The sequence below is a fragment of the Mus caroli genome, unplaced genomic scaffold (assembly GCF_978045245.1).
Source record: "Mus caroli unplaced genomic scaffold, Mus_caroli_1 scaffold_11, whole genome shotgun sequence".
NCBI lineage: Eukaryota > Metazoa > Chordata > Mammalia > Rodentia > Muridae > Mus > Mus caroli.
The window spans coordinates 63,242,728-63,265,283 of record NW_028227266.1 but is presented as its reverse complement, the minus strand read 5'-3'; the positions used below and the strand labels follow the sequence as shown (position 1 = coordinate 63,265,283).

At 50.0% G+C, this 22,556-nt stretch overlaps 1 protein-coding gene across 4 annotated transcripts in view; it reads right to left on the bottom strand.

Annotated features, from left to right (window-relative positions):
* Positions 1–22,556, bottom strand: part of Megf11 (multiple EGF like domains 11) — a 314,168-nt gene that overhangs the window by 58,603 nt on the left and 233,009 nt on the right. For all 4 annotated transcript variants that reach the window (XM_085844708.1, XM_085844706.1, XM_085844707.1 and 1 more), the window contains 3 exons: positions 9,507–9,753; positions 7,799–7,919; positions 100–236 (listed from right to left, as the gene is read on the bottom strand). In XM_085844708.1, coding sequence (XP_085700834.1) covers positions 100–236; positions 7,799–7,919; positions 9,507–9,753 — 505 coding nt within the window. The remainder of the gene's footprint in view (positions 1–99; positions 237–7,798; positions 7,920–9,506; positions 9,754–22,556) is intronic.

The following is a 22,556-nucleotide window of genomic DNA, read 5'->3' as shown; positions in this document are numbered from 1 at the left end:
GGAAAAGAGCCAGAATGGTGGCCAGGGATGGTTCTCTCTGCAAGGCTGCTAAGGGTATGAATGACTGAACATCATAGGCAAGAGTTAATGCCACCTTACCTGTCCCCCATGTATCCAGCTGTACAGTGGCATTGTCCAGTCACATGGTCACACTGGCCTCCATGGTGGCAGGGACAGTCCTGGCTACAGTTCTGGCCAAAGGTCCCTGGTGGGCAGGGCTGGGCACACACTGCTCCCTGAAATAGAATTGAGGACAGGCTTGGAGGGCTCCAAGGAGAGCACACTGAGGTAATATACTCCAAGGGACACTGAGGCACCAGGGGCCACCCCAAGTTCTTAGTATAATCAGGAGATCTAGGTATTCATGCTACAGTTAGGTATGCTGAGGCTAGCTCTTGCACCCAACAATGCAGGGCACAGTTAGTAACTGCTACATATCAGGTGCTGGGTTAGAAACTGGGGGTCCAGGTTTGATACCTGTCCTCCTAGAGTCTTGGGGAGACCTTGGAGGAAGCTATGGAGAGGACGTAGTGTTGATCCTCTCACATGGATGTGAAGACAAAGAGAGCTGAGCAGATATAGGAGAGCCCCCACTCAACACCAGCCATGGGGACACACTCACCCCTGTGCCTCTCCTAAACCCAGCTAGAGAGCAGAGGACTCACAAGGAGGTAATGGTGAAAGGAAGGGAAGGGGAGTGTAAAGAAGGGAGAAGGGGGCAGAAGGAGGAAGAAAAGGGGGCAGAGAAGGACAGGAAGGAGGAGAAATATGACTCCCATCAGGGCGTAGCATTACACATTTTTACAAATTAAAAAACAAAAGATTTTTAAGACAAGCACTGGTGGTTCATGCCTTTAATCCCAGCACTCAAGAGGCAGAAGCAGACTGATCTCTGTGAGTTCGAGGCCAGCCTGGTCTACAGAGTGAGTTCCAGGACAGCCAGAGCTACACAGAGAAACCCTGTCTCAAAAAACAAAACAAGCAAGCAAGCAAACAACAGAAAGCAAAAACAAACCAAACCAAAACAACAACCCCAAAGCCATCTTTTTATTTCTGTGATGTATGTGTGCCATGGCGTGTGGACACCTGAGGAGGTTGGGACTTAGGGTCCCCTGGAGCTGGAGTTACAGGTGCTTGTGAGCTCCCTGCCAGGGATTCAGAGAGTGAACGTGGATCCTCTGGAAAAGCTGCAAGTGCTCTCAACTACAGTACCATCACTCCAGCCACCACAGTTTTATACGTCTAAATTAAAGCCATTGGGAAGAGGAAACCAGTCGCATGCAAAGCCCAGGACTCAAGTTGTTATATCTTGTAGCTAGGAGTTCGAGGGCAGTAGAGCAGTTCCTTAAGAGTCTGCAGAGAAGGTAGTTTCCAGTTTAGAACTGGCTGCCCAGAAGCACCAGAGGTGGGGCTAAGGGGAAAGCCCGGGTCTTTAGCACTTCAAGAGAATGAACTAGTTAAAGCAAAGTCCTGTCTAGAATTTGAAAACTACCAAACCAAATGCATAAGTGGGGGATCGGACAGAGACAGTTTCAGATTTGAACAAGGTCACCAACATCAACCTTCATGGGTACTCTTCAGTAACTAGCTGGAATATCCCCACACTCCTCATCAAAAAGGAATGGCCAGGGCTGGTGATCCAGCCCAGTCAGTAGAGTGCTTGCCTAGCATGCATGAAGCCCTGAGTCGGTGTAACATACCTGAAGGTGGCGGCAGGAGGATTAGAAGTTCAAGGGTCATCCTTGACTATATAGTTAGTTTGAGAGTTAGATTTGTATATGAGATCCTATTAAACAAACAAACAAACAAAACCCCCCAAAAAAGAAGAAAAAGAAAAGAAGAAAGGGCCGAGTTGTGGTGGTGGCACACACCTTTAATCCCAGTACTTGGGAGATAGAGGCAGGCAGATCTCTGTGAGTTCAAAGCTGGTCTGGTCTACAGAGTAAGAAACCCTGTCTTGAAAAACAGAATGAGGAGGAGGAGGAGGAGGAGGAGGAGAAAAGGAAGGTAACTCAAGAAACTAGGGATCCATCAAAAGCAAAGAGCTCACAGAACAGAAGCACAAGGTGTTCTCAACACTGTCTCAAAACACAAAGGCAAAAACAGAAAGAAAAAGTGAATAAATGACTGACTGAGACAGGGAGGGAGGGAAGGAAGGAGGGACAGAGGGAAGGAGGGGCAGGGAGGGACTTCTGATGTGTCCATTCTTATCGAGAGGCATTTCAGCCATCAGTTGAGCTGTTGGATAAATTAGTAATGGCACACACATGCATGATAACGTAAGCATTGTGGACAGCTTAGCTGCCTTCTCGTCTTTTGGAAGCTGGCCTGTACTTTGGGCATTTCCCCTTTTTTTGCTGAAGCCCTTCTTCTTGCTATGTGGCTGCTTGTCTCCCATGCCTGACTTCCATGCCAGCTCAACTCAAATGTCATGGCTCTCCCTCCTCTTCTTCCCCATCTTCCTCTGCCAGGTAGTTGCCAAGATTTATAGCTTGCCTGCCTTGGAGTTCTTCTTTTAAACATGAATAAAATTGTCCTTAAGCTTATAAAAAAAAAAAAAAAAGACAACACTAAGTGTATGTGTGTGTGGGTAGGGTGGGGGAGAGCTAAATACATAAATTAAAATAAAATTTAAGTTTATTTATATATGTGTATGTGTGCGGAAGACATAGGGCAACTTGCTTAAGTCAGTTCTCTGTCTACCCTGTGGGTCCCAGGGACTGAACTCAGCTTGTCGGGCTTGTGGGCAATCGCCTAACCCACTGAGCCATCTTACCGCCCCAACTCCTATTCTGTGGGCTGAAGTCAATGGTTAAGAAGTGGCAGCAAAGCTCATTAGGTAGAAAACAGAGGGAGATACTCAAAGGGACACGAACTGGGGTTGCAAGCACTAGCATGGAGGGCTGCTTTCTCTGCCTCCACCTCTGGGATTAGCCTTGTAGTGTACACCTTTAAAACAGTTCGTGTAAATCTCAAGTCTTCATCAAACTGAGCCTAGTCTTGTCTCCTGCCACCCTTTCAGCCTCATGCCAGAGATAATCATTTCTCTCCTGGAGAATGAAGATGATCCTCCAATTAATTAATCAATTTGTTCAACACACAGTTATTAAGCATCAATAATCACCGGCCCCGAAGAAGCTAGTTCAGTCAGGAAAAGCCTGCCAGACCAGAGCCATCTTTCCGCATCATGTTATTGAATTGTAATGAATTAAGTGGGAGACTCTCAGCTTAGATTTCCCCTCTGCAGGCACTGAGGCACCGAGAGGAGGGGCTTGGGAGCAGAGAAAGGAGGACTGCAGAAGTAGGTTTGCAGAAGTGGGAGGACAGCAGTCTGGGGATGTGGAGGAGCTTTCTCACAAAACTCGTGAGCTTAGGGATTCACGAGTGACAAGAGGAGTCTCTGGCCTCTGTGCAATTCTGTCCTTACTCTCTGGGGGTGTTTGAGGGTCCTCTAACCCTGAAAAGAATTCTAAGACAACTTGGGGCAGGAGATCATGCTGATGCCTACCAGTCCCCCACCCCCTGCTCCCCTCCCACACAGGTGGGGGTGAAGCCTGGTCTCTAGGAAGCTGTAAAGATAACTGAGATTAGAGATACAAAGGAAGCCAGAACAGTGTCTTAATGAGCGGTGCTTAATGACTGTCAGCTGAAGGAAGCTGGTCTTGCTGAGTCGGTGCAGGGCTACATAAATGATCAACTGCTGCTGGCTGGAAGCATGACCTTTGGAGGAGGCGGGCCAGCATGTGGGTTCCTTTCTTGCTGTGACTTTATCTCCTTGAGACTGACAGATATGGTTGTATGTGGACATGGGGCCTTTGCAGAGAAGCAGCTACAGACTCGTGTAGGTGGGCCCTCATCCACCCTCATGTATCCGGTTGGAGGGTTAGTTCAACCTGTAATGTGGATGGTATACAAATATTGAGGACTTAAACGTTGGCCCTAGAAGCCATGTAAACAGACAGACATGATGATGGGTGCTGGCTGGTTTTATGTTAACTTGACATGAGCTAGAGTCATTTGGGAAGGGGACTCCAACTGAGAAGATGCCTTCATAAAATTAGCCTATAGACAAGCCTGTAGTACATTTTCTCCCTTAAAAAAAAAAGAATTAATTGATTGATTGATTGATTGATTGATAGGGGTACTTTGTTTGCATGTATGCCTGCACACCAGAAGAGGGCATCAGATCACATAATAGATGGTTGTGAGTTGCTGGGATTTGAACTCAGGACCTCTGGAAGAGCAGCCAGTGCTCCTAACCACTGAGCCAGCTCCCCAGGCCCTGTAGTGCATTATCTTTATTAGTAAGTGATATAGGAGGGCTCAGCCCATCATGGGTGGTGCCACCTTTGTTCTGCTTGTCCTGGGTTCTATGAGAAGGCCAGAGAGATGATCATGCAAAGACTCCATGCAGTGGACAGAGACTCAGAAGTCATCAGCCCTGCCTGATGAAGACACCTTTCTATCTCTCTGACACCCAGCCTCCAAGCCCATGAAAAAAACAAACCCTTGTCTGAGCATTTGATCTGAGGCTCTATGCCTGGCCACCTGAGAAGGTCAGGTGTGTCTCTGCTGTAGTGGGCTCCTGAGCTACATAGAATTTAGAAGGTCCTCCAACTGGTCAAACCTGACTCTCAAGAGCAGCTACACCTCAAGAAGTCCTTGTTCAACAGAAAATCAAAAGGAAGGGGCCAAGATGGGGGCTCAGCCTCACCAGTGTTTCAGGCATTCACATTAATGGCTGTTGTCCCAGAGTGGCACCAATTGTGGGGACACTGAGCAGCGACTGGTGAAGGTGCTATGGAAGTGATCCTAACCCCAGGACCAGCTGCAGGCCTCTACAGTCACCTTTCCAATGCCTAATGTCTGACACTTTGAAGCCTCTAAGCTTCAAATGCCTTCTCTGGCCTCCACCATCATAGACCCCATTTCCCGGCTTCTAGCTCCATTTCTCCTCTTGCCAGTCATGAGCTTTACATGTCTCTGTAAGTGTCTGTGTCTATGTGAGCATGTGCGAATGCACCCATCCCATCCAGCCTCTATTGTCAGCCTGGGAACTCCAGAGGGGCTGATTGTAGCACTTCCTGGTTCCTGCTTGTCCCAGTGTCCACTGTCATCAAGTCACGTACCTGCAGTTACCCTCTTTGCTCTGCAAGGTCTCAGACTCAGGGAGAAAGCTCCTAGGCTCTTTGCACACGCCTGCCCACATTGGGTTCAGTATAGCCAGGCAAGTGGAGGGGCCTGTGGCATTCTTGGGGGCCAGTGGCCTGAAGGGCCAGAGAGGCCAGACCTCGCAGAAGCTTCTCTGTCCCGTGTCCCAGCAGTCTGGGGGTAGTGAGTACCATTCTGTCAGCCGAGACCCCATGAGGACCAGTGGCAAGTCAGGCAATGGAAGATAAGGACAAGTGGCCATTTCCTTCAGCAGCCTTTCCTTGGCCCCTGCTCTCCCTAGGAGGAGCCTCAGGCCTGAGCTGAAGCTTCATTACATTGTGACTAGGCATGCATTGGGGTATTAATAATTCATGCAAATCTGCAAGTTCAATGCTATGTCGAAAATAGAAATGCGATTGTCTATCATAAAATTTAAAACAAAGTCCTCAGCACCAAAGCTTCCTATAGACAGATTTCCTGTCACCTGAAAAAGTGTGTTAGGAAGAGAGCCACCACTACGGGTTAGCTTTCTCCTTCCTTCATCCCTGAAGTTCAGCGGCCCCGTAGGAGCATCTCAGAAGATGCCACTCAGGTTCAGGGCTCCCTCCATGACTCATGGGACTCCCTGAACCCTGTGGGTGGGCACTGGATACCTGGAACCTGACTGGTGATAGAAGCTTTTCCAAAAAGCAGGTCAGAGTGGGAGAAGTAGACAGATGAGAATTGATCTCATCCTTCTGTCCTTTCAGAAGAGTGGAGAGAGAGAAGAGGGACAGAGGGAGGAGAAAGAGAAAGGAAATGATAGAGAAGAAAAAGAAAGAAACACAGAGAGACAGAGAGAGAGAGAGATAAAGAGAAAGAGAGCCGGAAGGAGGGATAGAGAAGAAGATTGAAGGAGAGAGAGAGGAAGGGAGAGAGGGAGGAAAGAGATAGAGACAGAGATTGAGAACATGAGGTGGTTCTGGAGTTGAGATTCAGGTTCTAACTCCACCTCACTCCTAACCAACACTGTGGCCCATGGCAGGTCACACTATCCTGCTCTAAACACCCTGATTTAAGAATGGCATTTATGGCCAGACCATGGTGTTAGACTCCTCAAGCTGTGGCTGGTTTTGCTTCCATGACCTATGACCCAGAATGTCAAAACTGAGAGTTGTAGGAGCCAGAATCCCAATGTCAAGTCTTCTTCCTTCCCCACCCACCCCAAGGAGCTAAAGTGTTCTATGGCAACAGAAGGCAACCCTTTGCTCTTGATCAATGGCATCCAAGTGAGGTTGTGTCGGCACACTGCCTTCCTCAGAGTCACCTGGGGAGCTTATTAAAAATGGCATTCCAGAGGCTCAAGTGTGACCTCTTGACTCCTCATTGACTCCAGGATGCAGCCATATTTCGTCACACTGGATTCCTAAGGTCTCTCCCTGTCTAGAAGCATCGTGGGCCTGCAGATGTCCTTCCTAGCTGCCCTTGGGAACTTGGTGTCGAAAGCCTCTTGAAATATCTTGCTCTGCTCAGCAGCCCTGTTCTCAGGACCTGGAGAAGCAACTGGCTGAGCCTCTCCCGAAGTGGGGCATGTTACAGGGGCTACAGTGGGGAAGGGCAGCCTCCGAGGCTGGCAGTCTTTCAGGGGCTTGGGTCTGTAGGGAGGTGCTAACAGGGGATGGTGGCAGCTGACAGCAGGCTATGGTTAGGCTGTGACATTCAGGGGGTATATATCAAGCAGGTATAAAAGGCTTTGGTGTTTGCCAAGCCCCTTGGATACGCAGTTTCACCTGAGGGCTTCACCTACCATGATAGCCAGCCCAAGCAAGGCGCACTGAAGGCAAGTCATTCCTGTATGTGGGGAAGCTGAGACCAGAATCAGGAAGGTTTGTGGGGGAGCAACATCAGACATATCACCTGAAGGCAGGCCTCCATGGTGAGGCTATATGTCTGCCTACTTTCCCATAGGGGGAATTCCTGGACTGGAGAGACCTGTGATGGGAGAGGAGGCAGCAGAGGTACCTGAAGCACTTGGGAATATAACAGATTCTAGCAGTCACAGAGTCAGCATGAATATGTGAGGCAGGGTAACATTTCACAAATCTAGATGAACGGACCCTGCTGCGGCTCCTCTTTCCCAATCCCTTCTGCCACACCTGAAGCTCCTTTGGGTACCCAGACCCAAATCCAGAGTCAATCAATCTCCTTCCTTCCTTCCTTCCTTCCTTCCTTCCTTCCTTCCTTCCTTCCTTCCTTCCTTCCTAATTAAAAAACATTATTTTCCAGACAGGTCTCATGTAGCCCAGGCTGGCCTTGAATTTGTTGTATAGCCGAGAATAACCTTAAGTTTCTGATCCTCCTGCCTCTACCTCCCATATGATGGAATTATAGTTTGGCTTCTTGAGATGTTAGGGATCAACCCAGACCTTTGTGCATCCTAGGCATGTGTTCTACCAACTGGGCTACATGTGCAGCCCTAGACATTGCCACTGATTCAAAAAGGCTAAGTAACGTGCCTTCAGCCACACAGACCCTAGACCTGGGACTCTTCACTGCTAGTGTCTCATGACGGCTTATGACTATAAACTGGGGTAGAGAGGGGGAATTTAGCCTTTCATGGTGCCAAAACATCTTACGGTGCCCACCTAGATCTTGAGGGCCCACCTACCGTCCAGCCTGGAGGGCAGGCACATTCGCCAGTGATGTGGTGGCAGGTGCCTCCATTCTGGCAGGGGCAGCGCAGCTCACAGTGAGCTCCATGGCTCCCAGGGGGGCACAGCTCCTCACAGCTGCAGCGAGAGGAAGAGGTCAGACAGCAGAATTCCCAAAAGCAACCTAGTGCTCGGTCCCAGTGCCGCAGGATGCCCTAGTGAGCCCAGTCTATGGGAACAGATAGTTTCATCTCCCCCCCCCCCGCCCCCAAAAAACCTGGCACCTGACTCCTCCCCCCAGGTGTGGGTGACATCAGCAACCAGCCCACCTGCAGACTTGAGAGCCTGAAACTCCTCCCCACCATCTGTAAGCATGGATGTTCTGATCCCTGCCAGTAGGGGGAGACAGATATAATATATTGAACTGTAGGGCACTTGGGCCAGCACTCAGAGGTTCTGGGGAGGAGGCTGAAGAGACTTCCCTAAGAAGATGGTTTACTTAGGCCTTGAAGGTGAAGCCGATTGCATGATTGCACGGAGAGGGTGAACGGGCACGCCAGACGGGTAAAAAATCACGAGCAACGGTGCTAAGATGTGGCCCTGGATTTTGACTTTTAAAACTAGCCTATTTCTTCTCCTCTCTTTTAAAGATTTTTTTAAAATGTATTTTATGTGTATGAGTGCTCTCTCTGCATGTATACCTGCATGTCAGAAGAGGACATCAGATCCTATTATAGGATGGTTGTAAGCTGCTATGTGGTTGCTGGGAATTGAACTCAGGACCTCTGGAAGAGTAGTAGCCAGTGCTCTTAACCACTGAGCCATTTCTCCAGCCCCTGAAAACCTGCCTGTTTTCAAAGGTAAAAGCTGGACACTCCAAGGAATGTCTTCCCTGGGCTCTGAGAGGCTCCCAGCTGCCATGTGTGGGGACCAGCCACTGTGGGAGTGTAGGGAAGCTCTATATCATTGCCTTGGGTCTCATTCCAATGGCCATGGCCTCATGGGAGCTGATCAGACAGACACTGGGGCAGGAGAGCCTGTCAGTCCAGGAAATCTTGTGGCCAGCATCCTTGGCTTCTGCTATGGATCTAAGAGAACACTAGAGAACCTCAGCTGGGCTGGAAAGACAGCACCAGTCTTGTCTGTGAGAGTGTCAAATAAGCTGCCCTGGGGAATCCCTATCAGTATGGCTTCCCCAGGGCACAGAAGTGAGGGGCCAGTCTGCACATGATACATCAGATGGGCTCTACCCAGGCCCAATTAGGATGGGGCAAACAGGCATAGTACAAAAGTTAGAGGAGGAGGTCAAACTCACTTGTGTCCCCTAACTAGGAAGGGCCCTCTGGCCATGTGACTTGTCTCCAGTAGGACCAGGTATTTAAGGTCTTGAATCTGAGACTTGTAGGGGTGAGGCCTGGGTACTTAAAGACACTGGGGCACTTGGGGCCAGAGGGCAGATGTCACAACCGGGACTTTTTGCTCTTCCTGCCCACTAGGGTGCTAAGAGGTTGCCCAAAAGCCTTGAAAGCCCTGGTGAGAGCCTCCAGGCTGCAGCCCTGACCTGTTCCAAACCAGGGTCATTCAGGCCACGCTACCCACCTCCCTACCCCTGTACCCCGCTGGGCATCCAGCATAGTCTCCTGGCTCTGCCCCACCCCTCTTTCCCCACCCCCGGAGTCCTGACCTCGCCCTGGCCCCACCCCAAGCCACGCCCTCGCTACTCACTAAACGCCTGTGTAGCCAGGAGCGCAGAGGCACTCGCCAGTGCGCGGGTCACAGCTGGCGCCATGGTGGCACTGACAGAGCAGCTGGCAGCCCTTGCCGTGAGTACCAGGCGCGCAGAGTTCCTCACAGCGCCAGCCTCGGAAGCCCGGGGCGCACACGCAGGCGCCGGTGATAGGGTTGCACAGGGCGCCGTTCTGACACTGACACCGGTTGCTGCAGTGGGGACCCCAGTGCTCGCTGTCACAGCCTGCAAGAAAGGATACGCTGGGTCAGAGCTTTCCTTAGAACGAGGGTCCACTTGGCCTTACCATCTCCTCGGTCCCTGGAGACCAAGCTGTTGTGGGTATCTGGATGGAAATCCTTGGCATCTGGAGACCTCCACCAAGCCACCGAGTGTTCACGGGAGCTGAAGAAGGCATAGCCTCAAAGGCCTTCCAGCCCCCCTGCTCACTTCAATCTATGCCACGTGCCCCTCCTCCAATGCAAACCTGGTCACAGCTTTCTGCCTCCCTCTGTCTCTGGGAAGCTCTCTTTGGTTGGTCTATCTATCCTTACTCCTCTCAACTGGACCTTTTCTTGCCATGCCTGCCACCTTGCTCTGTGACCCTGTTCCTCTCTGGGCAGCTGGGCCCAGCCTCATGTCGGCCTGTGAAGCCCTCTTTTCTCTGTCCCACTCACAGTCCTCTATGGGTGGTTGTGAGCCACCATGTGGTTGCTGGGATTTGAACTCGGGACCTCTGAAAGAGCAGTCAGTGCTCCTACCCGCTGAGCCATCACACCAGCCCCCACTCACAGTCTTAACCTTTCACATTCTCATTTACTTAAGGACGGTTCTGACTCACTGTGCATACCCCTGGCTCTCCTCCTCCTCCCTTCCAGAAATACTTTCAGGCCCCCTACTTGCTTCCTCAGTTCAATTTCCTCACTGCCCAAGCTCCTTCAGAAAGCGCAGGGAAAAAAAAAAAAAAAAAAAAAGTATCCCTGGGAGGTGACAGACAACCTAGGAGATCCATTCCTGTAATTAAATGTTTCCAAGACTGATGGCTTTCTGGTGACCTGCATTCTAAGCCATAGAAAGGGACAGAGTAGCCCAGAACTTCAGGAAAGTTACCCAGCCTGTTATCACCTCCCACTTTGACCCTTTTGGTGCATTCAGGGCACAACAAATATAAGACGTCCCCCAAGCACTGGGAGTTTTGAGTGGGAGTGGAGTTTGGTTAATGACAGGCACAAATAGTGTTCTAGGATTTCGAAGGCAAGAAAGATTGCTTCCAGTTAAGGCAGTCAGGTGAGGGCTCCACATTGCAAGAGGGCAGTGAAAGATGGCTCACTTGTCTGCCTGCCAGAGGACCATCTGTCTTGCTTTCAGCACCGAAAGTCCTCAGTTCCAAAGAGCACCTCAGCCCTGGGCAAGCTGGAGTGGAGGGTGTCTTTGCTGCCTGTGGGCACAGATGGCCAGCTGATCTTTGTACCCAAGCTTTTCTAGGATTTAGACCCTGGGAGGAAAGGTTCAGGTGAGTGGTATGGGAAAGGTGTCCTTGGGGTGAACAGACACACAGAAGCACTCAGGTGCTAAGCAGGCACAAGAAGGCAGAGATGGGTGTGGCCTGTGAACATGCCGGGGCTCCACCAGCTTTGCCAGGGTCACACAAATCTCTCCTGATAGTGGGTTGGGTCACTATCCAGAAGCCTGCATCTATCTACCCTGCAGTAGACAGAACCACTGAGTCTCTGATCCACACCCCCTCATCTTGGCTTATTCATCTGTGGCCTTCTTCATCTGTGCCTTGAATATTGACACATATAGACTGGGCTGCCAAACTATGAGTGGACATCGCCTTCAGTTTCCCAGTCTACTCAGAGTGACAGGCTCCTCTCATGCTGAGAGCAGCTTGGCTCGCAGGACAGAGAAGCCGAAGGATAGCAGTGCAGCATCCCCCAGCTCACTCTCTTTCCAGGAAACCTTCCCAGGGGGTGAGAAGACTGACAGAATTATCCACTGTGTGTGCGCTCACTTGCTCTCTTTCCCATTTTGGAATGTGTATATATGCATGTTTGCATGTGTGTATGTACATGTGCTCGAGGAGGCTCAAGGTGAAGTCAGGGATCGCCCTCAATCACCCTTCCCTCATTCAGTGAGGCAGGGTCTCGCAGCCAAACCCAGAGCTTGTGGATGTGGCTAGTCTCCCCTGCCAGCTTGTTCTGGGGATCCCTGTCTCTACTTTCTAAAGCTGGAAGTACATGCAGCCTCCACTCCCACAGACATTTACATAAGTCCTGGGGATCTAGACAAGCGCTTTAACCAGTGAGCTGTACCCCTCCCCCCTCTCTCTTCATTGCCAAGCGCACATAGTTAGCATTCAACGTGTATGTGCTGTGATTCCATTATAACAATGACAGGGCTGTTTAAATCTCCCCACGTGCCAGGCCCCATCCTGGAAGTTGGATGCAGGAACAGTATCTAACCCTCACAGGGTCCCTTCATTCTCTACATTATAGACCGCAAGTCAGAGGGTCATGGAAGTTACATTGTTGCAGGGCAGCCCAAAAGCATTCTGATTCCAGGTCTTTGCTCAGGTCCTTGGGAGACTCACTGGGGGATTCCAAGATGGGAAGCTTGGAGGTTGGCTGCAAAGCAGATGAGTGATAGCTCAGAGCTGGCTGCTTCTCCACCCACCACTGTGAGCAGCCTCGGGATCTAGACAAGCAATTCCTACATCTTCTGGGGCCACAGTGACCCTACATGAAACTGAAAATCTGAAGCTAGTAGCATCCCTTCATGGGTACCTAGTGACATTTTGCATTTCAGGTACATATCCATACCTTCCTAATTTTTTCTTTTCTTTATTGAGAGAGAGGATTTCACTATGCAGCTCAAGTTGGCCTCAAACACTTACTGAGCCTCCAAAGTGTTGTGGGTGTGACCTGCCATGTCTGGCAGTAACCTCCATTCTCTCTGGAACAGCCCCAAACAGAATATAACAAAACCGTGTCCTGGATAAGGAGACAGAATGTTGTCACAGGGACTTGGAGCTTCATTTAGCCACTCTCATCCCTCACTTGTCCCCTTGGTATCTCCCAAGTGCCTAGGGGTGACGTGTTGTAGAGCACTGTTCTCTGAGCATAACAGACACTGCCACCTTCACCATTCTGCTGTGACCACTTGCAGAGACCATCAAGATCAGGCCTGTTGATGTTCCCCCACAGATAAGAGTGTGGCCTCCAGTTTCTCCTTCCTACATCTCCCTCCTAGCTGTGTGTACTTCTGCCCCAGATGCTTGGGATCTTGGGGGGTTCTGGAGTATACAGGGGGTGGGGTGGGTTAAATAAAGGAGACACTCCATCTCTGTAGCTGTGAGGAAGTTGTCATCCATGCAAGCGAGGGTGAGACTTTTTCAGTTATGTGGCCCCCTAATTCCTTTCAGTGACTTCTCATTCCTGTTCTGGAAATAAGCCCATTAAACTCACAGTTTTGTCAATTTGCACTTTGGTGAAATTGTTACTTTGTTTCATTTGTGGAATCTGTTATTTGATGCCTCATCTCAGGTAAGTAGATTTTTTTTTTTAATGTCTTGCCATTAAAGTTTATACAACATGCAAGAGGTGACTTGCCATCTCTGGAGATAAATGGTTTATCATGGGGTGTGGCTGACATAGAATCACAGAATTCAGCACTCCATGACAGTATAGGAATAAAGGTGGCTTAGGACATTGTAGAAGTCATGAGAATACAACTCCGGCTCCTCACACTACAAACAGATGTGAATAGAAACATGCCTATATTTGTGTCCCAGTGCTATGAAGCTCCTAAAACCACAAGGCAGGGCTAAGGAGATGTCTCAGTGGGTAAGAGCACTTGCTGTGAAAGCAGAGGGCCCGAGTTCAAATCCCCACATTAAGCATGCAACCTCGGTTTTGTATGGCAGAGACAGACAGATCTCAAAACCTCACTGGCGAGCCAACTTAGCTTCAGACTCAGTAAGAGACTGTCTCAAAAATAAGGTGGTGGGCTAGTGGGATAGCTAACTAGGTGAAGGTGATTGCCACCAAGACTGAAGACCTGAGTTCAGCCCCAGGACCTAAGTGGTGTAAGGAGAGAACCAATTTTGGAAAGTTGTCCTCTGACATCTGTACACATAATGTGGCATTCACACACACACACACACACACACACACACACACACACACACGTGCACCTGTACACACATGTACAAACATCCACACCCCGACAGCTTTGTGTCCAAACAGGAAAGCATGGAAATAAACAGAAAACACAGAGACTAAGAAAGTACAGCTACCTGCAGCCATCAGCGGACAGACACACAGCCGCTGGTATCTGAGCCAGCAGGAGGAAGCTGAGCTAAGTTAAACAGTTCTGACCAGGGAAGCGAGGAAGCTTGTCACCCATCACAGAGAAATTTCTCCCCAGAGTGACTCAATGGGAAAAAATGTTAGGGACCACAGGGATCAACTTCAGTTATCTGGAAAAATTCACATAAAAACTCCTCATTCCTCAGTGGTGATAGGGAAATGAGATGGAGCTAGGAGAGTTAATTATCTACTCTGCTGAAGGCAAGTAGAGTGATCAGTCCGCAATTACAGGGGCTTGGTGCTCCTCCATGGAGCTATGCACTCTGACCAATTGGGCCAGGCCGTGTCAAACCCTCACGTAGGTGGGCTTTTTTTTCCCCTTTACCCTGTCATGGACTCTGCTCTCTAATTATATTTGGTTTCTGCTGATTTTTCAGCTTCTCTGAGCAGCTACCCAGGGCTTAAGGGATACCCAGACGTACAAGGCCGGCAGCTCAGCCCCTCCCACCTGACCCCTTCAGACTCCAGGATCCAGCCTTGTGGGTTTGGGGTCCTCATAACAGGGAGCGGTTTGACAGCTCTCTTCCACCGTGACTTCGCTATAAATAGGCTTCTCAGTTTGTCGCCATATTTGATGGAGCAGTTACTATACAACCAGGCCGTGTACTACAGGTGCCAGGTTGACTTTTCACTTAGGGTCATGGGTGCTATTACTACCCCCATTTTTCAGACAAGGAAGGGAGGCTCAGAGAGGATAAATAACTTATTTCAAGTCATAGCTAGGAAGTGACTGAGAGTCTGGGCTGCTGATACCTGCTGGGTAAGGCCTGGTGTCAGTGCAGGGAGATGCAGGATCCTGGCAGCTAGCCATCATCCACAGAGACGACAATTAAGGCTGTAGCTCAGTTGGCAGAGTGCACAGCATAAACAGGTATGGTGGCGCAACCCTGTAATCCCAGCACCCTGAAGGTAGAAGCAGGAGGGTCAGGGGTTCGAGGTCATCCTCAGCTATACAGTAAGTTTGAAGCCAACCTAAGTTGCAGGATGAAGAACAGAGGGTCACTTCCCACCAGTACCTTGTTTAGAGGTTAGTTTATGTATAAATAGTGGTCCCTGGTTTTCCACGGCTGATACTATTTCCTACCATTTTATTCTCTTCAGGTAACATATTGACTTATTAATATTTTCTATTGAGTTTGCATATTATTCACATATGTACACAACCTGATAGCATTCGTCACATGTGTTAGCATTAACACTATCATTTCCAAACCGTTTAGCAGCCTCCAGAGACACTCCTACAACCAATCGCAATGACTTCCCATCCTTGGCCATCACTAAACCTCAATCTTTCTGCATTTGCCAACTCCAGCCATTCTGAAGAGTGAAACCATACAGGAGCAGATGTTTGTATCTGACTTATTTCACTTAACATAATGTTTTCAAGATCCAGTCACACTGACTTGCCCTAATGTCCAAATGCCAAAGGGGTCCTCATCCAGAAACTGGAACAGGCAAGTGCTGGGCCTCTTCCATCCTAAGCTTGTGATGCTAATTGTGCCCACTTGGGCCAGTGGAGCAGGGAGGCTCCTGGGATCTGAGAGGACCCATCCCTCAACTCTCCTCCCTCCACTGAGATGGTTGCAATTAGATATTCACAGACCCAAGTACTGTAGATCCAAACTCGAATCTCCAGACACTGTCCCAGTCTTGACAGACACTCAGAGCATAGTATACTGATGGACCATGAGCTTTTTTAGAGGTCTATTCATTGCACTGGCTACCCTCTCTGTGGTGTTCCCCTAACCTCTAATGGGACCTGTGCTCCCTGCAGCCATGTCCAATGAGGACTGTGCCTCCATGTCCCTCCATCTCCTGATGTGGCAGGACTCCCCAGTGGCCACATAGTAAAGAACTAGAGATTGAGACTGGTAGACTGCATCCACCCGGCCCTTTCTACCCCAGCACACCAGTTCTCGGGAGAGAGAGGCTCATTATCCATGCATTAAACAGTTCCTGGGCCTGCACTGTGCACTAGGGCCTGAGAAGTCCAGTCTGACTGGGTTAGGGGTTGGTCTGGAGCTCTGCAGACAAATGCTAAATTCTAAACTCCAAGATCCACCCTCCCCACTAGTGGATTCTCACATATACTAGCCTTTGTTATGTAAACTTCCCTCCCCATTTTAAAGCTATTGGTTAAATAAAAGTGACTACAGATAATTACTGAGGAGAATAGAGGCAGGATTTTGGTAATGGGCCAAGGGTTGCAGGTAGGGATCATGAGGAGAGGAAGAAGAGGTCTCCACTAGACAAGATGGACCAGGAGCACCTGGCCAGGAGAAATGCCCCCTGAAGACAAACTGGTGGAGCAGAAATAACCCTAACCTGGGCGAGACTCAAACAGCGAGTACTGGGGAATTAACAGTCTAGTGTATAGAAAAATAGATGAGCGGAATATTGCCCAACAATTGTGCTAAAGCTGATTTTAAAAAATTCATAGGACTCTCCATCGCTTATTGGGGGCTGGCTAGGTCATATTAATAACTGAGTTATTAAATAACATGTAAGAATACCATTTACCAGCTTGACAAACAGGCAAGTAAATGAAAGGTGGTGCTGACCCACAAAGCGGAGAGGCAGCAGGTTCTGGGCCAGTCTGGGGGTGACAGCTATACCTGCTGTACACTTGTGGGGGAACCAAGAGGTCCTGGAGCTGGGGCACAAGATAGGACTGAGCAGAGCCAGCCAGGTCCATTTCTACTGCCAACATGTTAGGAGACAGAAGCGGCAATGTGGCTTTGCTGGAGCTGGCATCCCTCAGAGTGGGTGCATTAAGCCAGGATGAGGCCTGGGCTTTCAGATGTCATTACCATGACAATGTGGCACTGCACAGGACACTATGCACAAGGCTGGGAGGTGGAGGTGGGGGTGGGAGTTAGTGCAAACAGCTGCAGTGTTGTACATTGGTTTCTAAGTTCCTGGGCTCTCCCTCCAGCACTACATTAAAAAAGGTGTTTTTCTTTTTAATAATAATAATAATAAATGATTGAGAGGCTGAAGAAATGCCTCTGTGAGTAGAGTGCTTGCTGTTTAAGTTTGAGGACCCAAGTTTAAGTCCCCATCATCCTCCTAAAAGGCTGGACACAGTGATCCATGCCTGTAACTCCAGTGCTGGAAGGGCAGAGACAAGCAGATCCCCAGGGCTCACTGGCTGGCCAGTCTAGCCAAAATAGTGAGCCCCAGGAATACGCGAGGGACCTTGCCTCAAAGGCTAAGCTGGAAGGCTGGTAAGGTGACTCAGCAGGTGAGGGCCCTTGCCTTCAAATCTGACAACCTGAGCTCAATCCCTGGGCCCCACATGGGTGGAAGGAGAAAACCAAGTCTGGCAAGTTGTCCTCTGACATCATGCCCATACTATGGCCACACATGGCACACATACAAGATAATCAAAATAAAAATGTGAAGGGAGATTGAGGAAGACACTTGATATTGACCTCTGGCCTCCAGACCTGCCCCTTAAAACCAAACCAAACCAAAACCAACCAAACAAAGGCAGAACAGCAAAGTCTGGAATGCACAGTCCTGAGTGTGTGTGTGTCTGTGTGTGATTGTATGGTGGGATCTGGCCTCGTCCTGAAGCATCCTCAGGCACTAATTAATTCATCCACTGTCTGTTAACACTGGAGGTCAGCAGGCGAGGTGTTGATCAACACACGGGTGTGACACCTTACACCCAAGTTAGGAGCCCGGTGGCAGCAAGGTGGAAGTCAAATGTATCGACTGTGATGACGTAATCAGAGACTTTGCTTCTTTATCAGGGACTGTTCTGGATGTAGCAGGGTCACAGTGTCCCAGGGCAGGGATGGGAAAGAAACCCGGGCTCAGCTCCTTGCAGATACAATCCCTGGCAGAAGCCACAGCCTTCAGGATGGCAGGTCCCTCTACAGAGAAAGGAAGCTAGGCAGTGTGTGTACAGTGCTCACACCCACACACCACTTCAGGGGCTCTCATGGTCTCTGGCTTGTCTCCCAAGGAGGAGCACTGGAAGACCTATATCCTTGCTCTCTCCCTGTCTTTATGTTCCCCAGAGAAGGGGCCAGCCAAGCTAGAGGCTGAGAAATGTAGAATTGCAGGGCTCTGACGCGTGGCTGTGCTGACCAGAGGTTCCTACTGTGTCCCTTCCAACCTTCTGCTGTTCTATGATGCCAGCCAGACCCCTGCCTGTGGGTGAGGTCTGCCCTGTGGTGACTCCAGCTTCCGAGTCATTTCTGCTTCACCCTCCACAACAATGGGATCCACAAGGAGGAGAGGCAGACTGTGGGCTCCCTCCAGGATCTAAGGCTGTAGGCTAGCCCTCAGGGCCAAAGGCTGCAGGCTAGCCCTCAGGGCCCCAGGCTGTGGGTTGTGGGTCTAGTCCTCAGCTCTGCTGGGAGCCCCCACCACCCCCAGCTTTAATGAGAACACCTCTACCAGCTTGATCTGCCACCTCACACTGCCTTTGAAGCTCCGGGGCCCCCACAGTTGATTCATCTTCCCAATTTGCCCGGAGAGCCTCAGAGATCACGCAGTGCACAAAGGGATTTCCTCTTTGGAAGAGGCTTCAAAGGAGCCGTAGACCCCTTGCTCTTCCCAGCCCACACTGCCTTTCATGGTTCCAGGAGGCAAAGTCAGGCTGGGACACACACACATATGTGCACGCCAGAGAACTTAGTGATGATCCCCAGAGTGAGCCCCCATCAAGGATGCGGGATCCACAAGAAAGAGGTAAAGGCATGGGATGTCTTTATGAGAGTCAAACACGAATCCTACAGGGACTGAACCCTAGGACACTGCCACCATCCATACCATGTTCTTCTTACAGAGGACCCCTGAGTGACATCTCTGTGGTTCTGTCACAGGGAAGGCTTTAAGCCTTCCAGGTCCCTTATAACAAAAAAAACCAAAAAACAAAACAGGATCAAACCATGTGAGCATATGGCACGCTGGGCCCACAAACTCTAAGGTGGTGTAGTCCTGGGTCCAGGCATGGCGTGGTTTCTATATGCCTATATCCCATGGCCCCAGAACTGCTGTGTGCTGTTGGACCTCACACAGAGATGAAGAATGAAAGGAAAGGGCGTGTGGTGAACCAGTTTCTGCCTTTCAAGGTCTACGCTTAGTTTCCTAGAGTCCTTCCAACGGTCTTACTGAGGGATTTCTGCTGTGTCAGAGGAAGTTTTTCCAATCCACTCTCCGAGAAGTCACCAGGGGCCCAGCCCTGCAGTGGGTACTCATAGAGAGGCAGTTAAGGTGGATCAAGGTCTCTGCCTTCAAGGTCATGCCTCTCTGGTGTTGCAGGCCCAACCCCACAAAGAACAGGCTAGACCCAGCAACAGTAAGTCAGTGGAAACATGGAGCATGGCTTTGACTCCCAGAGCAGACACTTGTGTGCTGGATGTCTCTCACAGGTGTCGCTGAACAGCATGTATCAATGAGATTTCCAAATGAATACAACCAGTGGGCTCTCGCCTCATTCATACAGCCGTTCTTCCGCCTGTGAGCACAGCTGGCTTTAACTGAAGCAGGAGCCTTTGCTATGGAGTAACATGGTTTATTTAGTGAGTACTTACACTTTTTAAAGTGTGTGTGGGGGGGGGGGGGGTAAGTGCACTGTGCGTGGTGGTGTGTATTGAGCGTGTGGTGTATGAAGGTCTGAGAACCGTTCTGGGCGTTTGCTGTCTCCTGCCACCCAAGCCTCAGATTGCCAAGTTCATGCTGCAAGTACTTTGATCTGCCGAGCCATTTTACTGTCCCATTAGTGAGAACTCCTGACTTTGTCCTGTGCAGAGAAAGGTGTTCCCATTGCTCAGATGGAAACACTGAGTCACAACTGGAGAGGGTAGAGACCCATGTCTTCAGACTCAGCATCCTCTGTCACTCCCCAGGGATCACTTCTAGTTAGGGCTGTTTGGCATTGGTCACCTCCCAGTGGGAAACCACTCCTTTTTTTATATTGGAGCCTATTCAACTCTATCTTGTCATTTGTGTCCTGGTCCATTTGTTCCCAAGTGAGAGAGGGACTTGGAAAGCAGCTCCCAGCTTGGCCTGCCAGTCAAAGAGGCTTGATCTGTCATTGCCACAGAGGAGGCCGAGGATGAATGACAAATGGCTTTCTGTCTGCTATGAGTTACTGTCACGAGCTCCTGAGACCTGCTGAGGACAGCCCAGGAAGACACGTCCACCGTAGCACTGTGAGGGCTGTGAGCTAAGTGCCCGCTCACTCATTTAAGGAGACGATATCGAACAGGCATGAAGTGTGGACACGAAGGACAGAGTGGGGCGGCAAGGGACAGAGTGGGGTGGCAAGGGACAGAGTGGGGAGGCACGAGCAACAGCTCATGTCAGGCTTTGTTCAGGGCTCTGCTCACAAGCCACTTCCTTGGATACCCTTCCTTTTAAAAACCATTTTATGTGCTGTGTGCGCATGTGTGTCTATGGGGATGCACATATGCCATGGTGTATATGGGGATGCACATATGCCATGGTGTATGTGTGGCAGTCAGAGGACAACTCCCAGAAGTCATTTCTCTCCATTTACCATTTAGTCCTGGGACAGGTCACTAGGCTTAGCACCAAATGCCTTTACCAGCGGGGCCTAGAGCCCCTCCCCCCCTTTAAAGATGAGGTCTCATGTAGAGACTGGTCTCTAACCCACTATGTAGACAAGAATGACTGTGAACTTCTGATCATCCTTCAGTCACCTCCCCAGCCTCAGTATCCCCTGAAGGCTCCACCTATCTCCACAATGTCCTGTATACTAAGGTTCAGAGTAAACGCCTCCTCCTTCCCCTCCTCTTCCTCCTCTTCCTCCCCTCTCCCTCTTCCTCTTCTCCTCCTCCTCTTCCTCTTTCTCCTCCTCCTCCTCCTCCTCCAAGAAGTCTGGAACCCTCCCATTCCCAGTTGGCTCTAACTCATCATGCCTATTGCTGTTTGCTTTGTCCAATAGGCCTCAGTTCCCAGTCCCAGCTTTGGATGGCCCAGGATCTTCAGAAACGCTCTAAGAGTGATTCCAGCAAGCAGGGGAGGGGAAGGGAAACAGATGTGGAAGTGGGAAGTGGGGAGCACATCTGGAGCTGATCTCTGTGGTTAGGATGGGTAAAGAACACTGCCCCCTTTGGGGACAAGGAATTCAGACTTTCAGCCTGTGACAGCCCTCTGGGCCTGCCCTGCAGGGGGTGTGGCCTTGTGCCTGTGGGGAGTCCCAGGTATGTGTACAAGTAAGTGCTGTGTGGTTCAGAGCCATGGCCACCTGCTGAAGGGAACAGAGCTGCCTTGTTCTTCACTATACACACAGTCCCTGACATGTTGTCTGGCATGTATTAGGGGCTCGATATTAATATATGTTGATTCAATGAATAATTCATTGAAAACTCTACATGAGAAATGGGTAGAGGAGTCAGGTGTAGCTCCTGAGTCCCGATGACTCAGGCCAGACGTACAGCACAATACAAAGGCTCAGTCACACCAGACATCAAGGATCAGATAGCTAGAGGAGGTACAGGTCACACAGCACTGGGTGGGAAGTAGGGCAGTCAGAGGCATAGCTTTGGGTCTGGTGGGCAAGAGGGAGGGGGCCTAGGAAGAGCAGCTTAGATAAAGAGGGGCACTGGGGACAACACAAAAGGAGGCTGGGGCAGACATGTCATGCCCGGGGTGTGACATCGTTGGGTTTAGTGCTGGGGTGCGGGGATGGAAAATTATATTCAAATAGCTCACACAAGAATGAACCTAAAGGCTGTGCATGGTGGCTCTGCATCTCCCTCTCCTCCTCTAATTCCTTCTTTGCTGCTGTGCCTTGTAACTGAGTCCCCAGGGGAGCCGAGTAGGAGGTTAGCCCAGCTAAAGTGTGAGGCTGCCCCAGAATGGCCCAAAGCTACCAGAAGTGGCTGTTTAAACCAAATGTGTCTTGGTGGGGAGATGCCTCTCCAATATGTGGGGTCTTCTTTTCTTCTTAAGGCATTTCACTTTCAAAGGGATCTAGGTCTCTGAGAAGGGAGCCAGGATAAACTCAGGCACATAGCCAGATGCCTTTGAACCTGAGCTGAGAGCTCCCCGGTCCTCTCCTTTCCAGAGTCTGGGGATAGGGAAGCCTGGGAGCTTAATTGGCAGCTAACTGAACACCAGGGTGGGCGGGAAGGAATGCAGCCTGACAGAGTTGTTGGGGATGAAAAGTGGCTGATCACAGGTTTCCTTGCCTGAATCGCCTTGGTGGGGAGTTGAGCTTCTGATGCTGAATGATCCTGTGGATCCAGCTGTGTCTAGCCGGCGCATTCCAGGGATTTCAAACAGTTACTACTGTGCAGTTCTATCTAGGTACCCATCAGCCCTCAGCCCAGGAAATAGACCCTTATTAATACAAATAAACAAAGTGGGTGTGAACTGGTCAGTGATGTAGGCCATGACTCAGGCTCCTTGTGTGGACAATGGGCAAGCCCAGGAATGTCTCCAGTGGGGGTGACAGTATCTTGAATTGAATTGGAGAACTTTGAAGGCAGACAGTTAAAAGACCTGTAAAATAAACCTGCCAATTCATCTCCTATTCTACATCTAAAATTGGGGGATCAACTAGGGATGTGTCTCAAATGATGGGGTGCTTGCCTAGCATATAAAAACTCTGGGTGGGAGAGGGAGGAGAGGAGGAGAAGCAGGAGGAAGAATACTTTCGTAAGTTGGATGGGGTAGTGCACACCTGTAATTGCA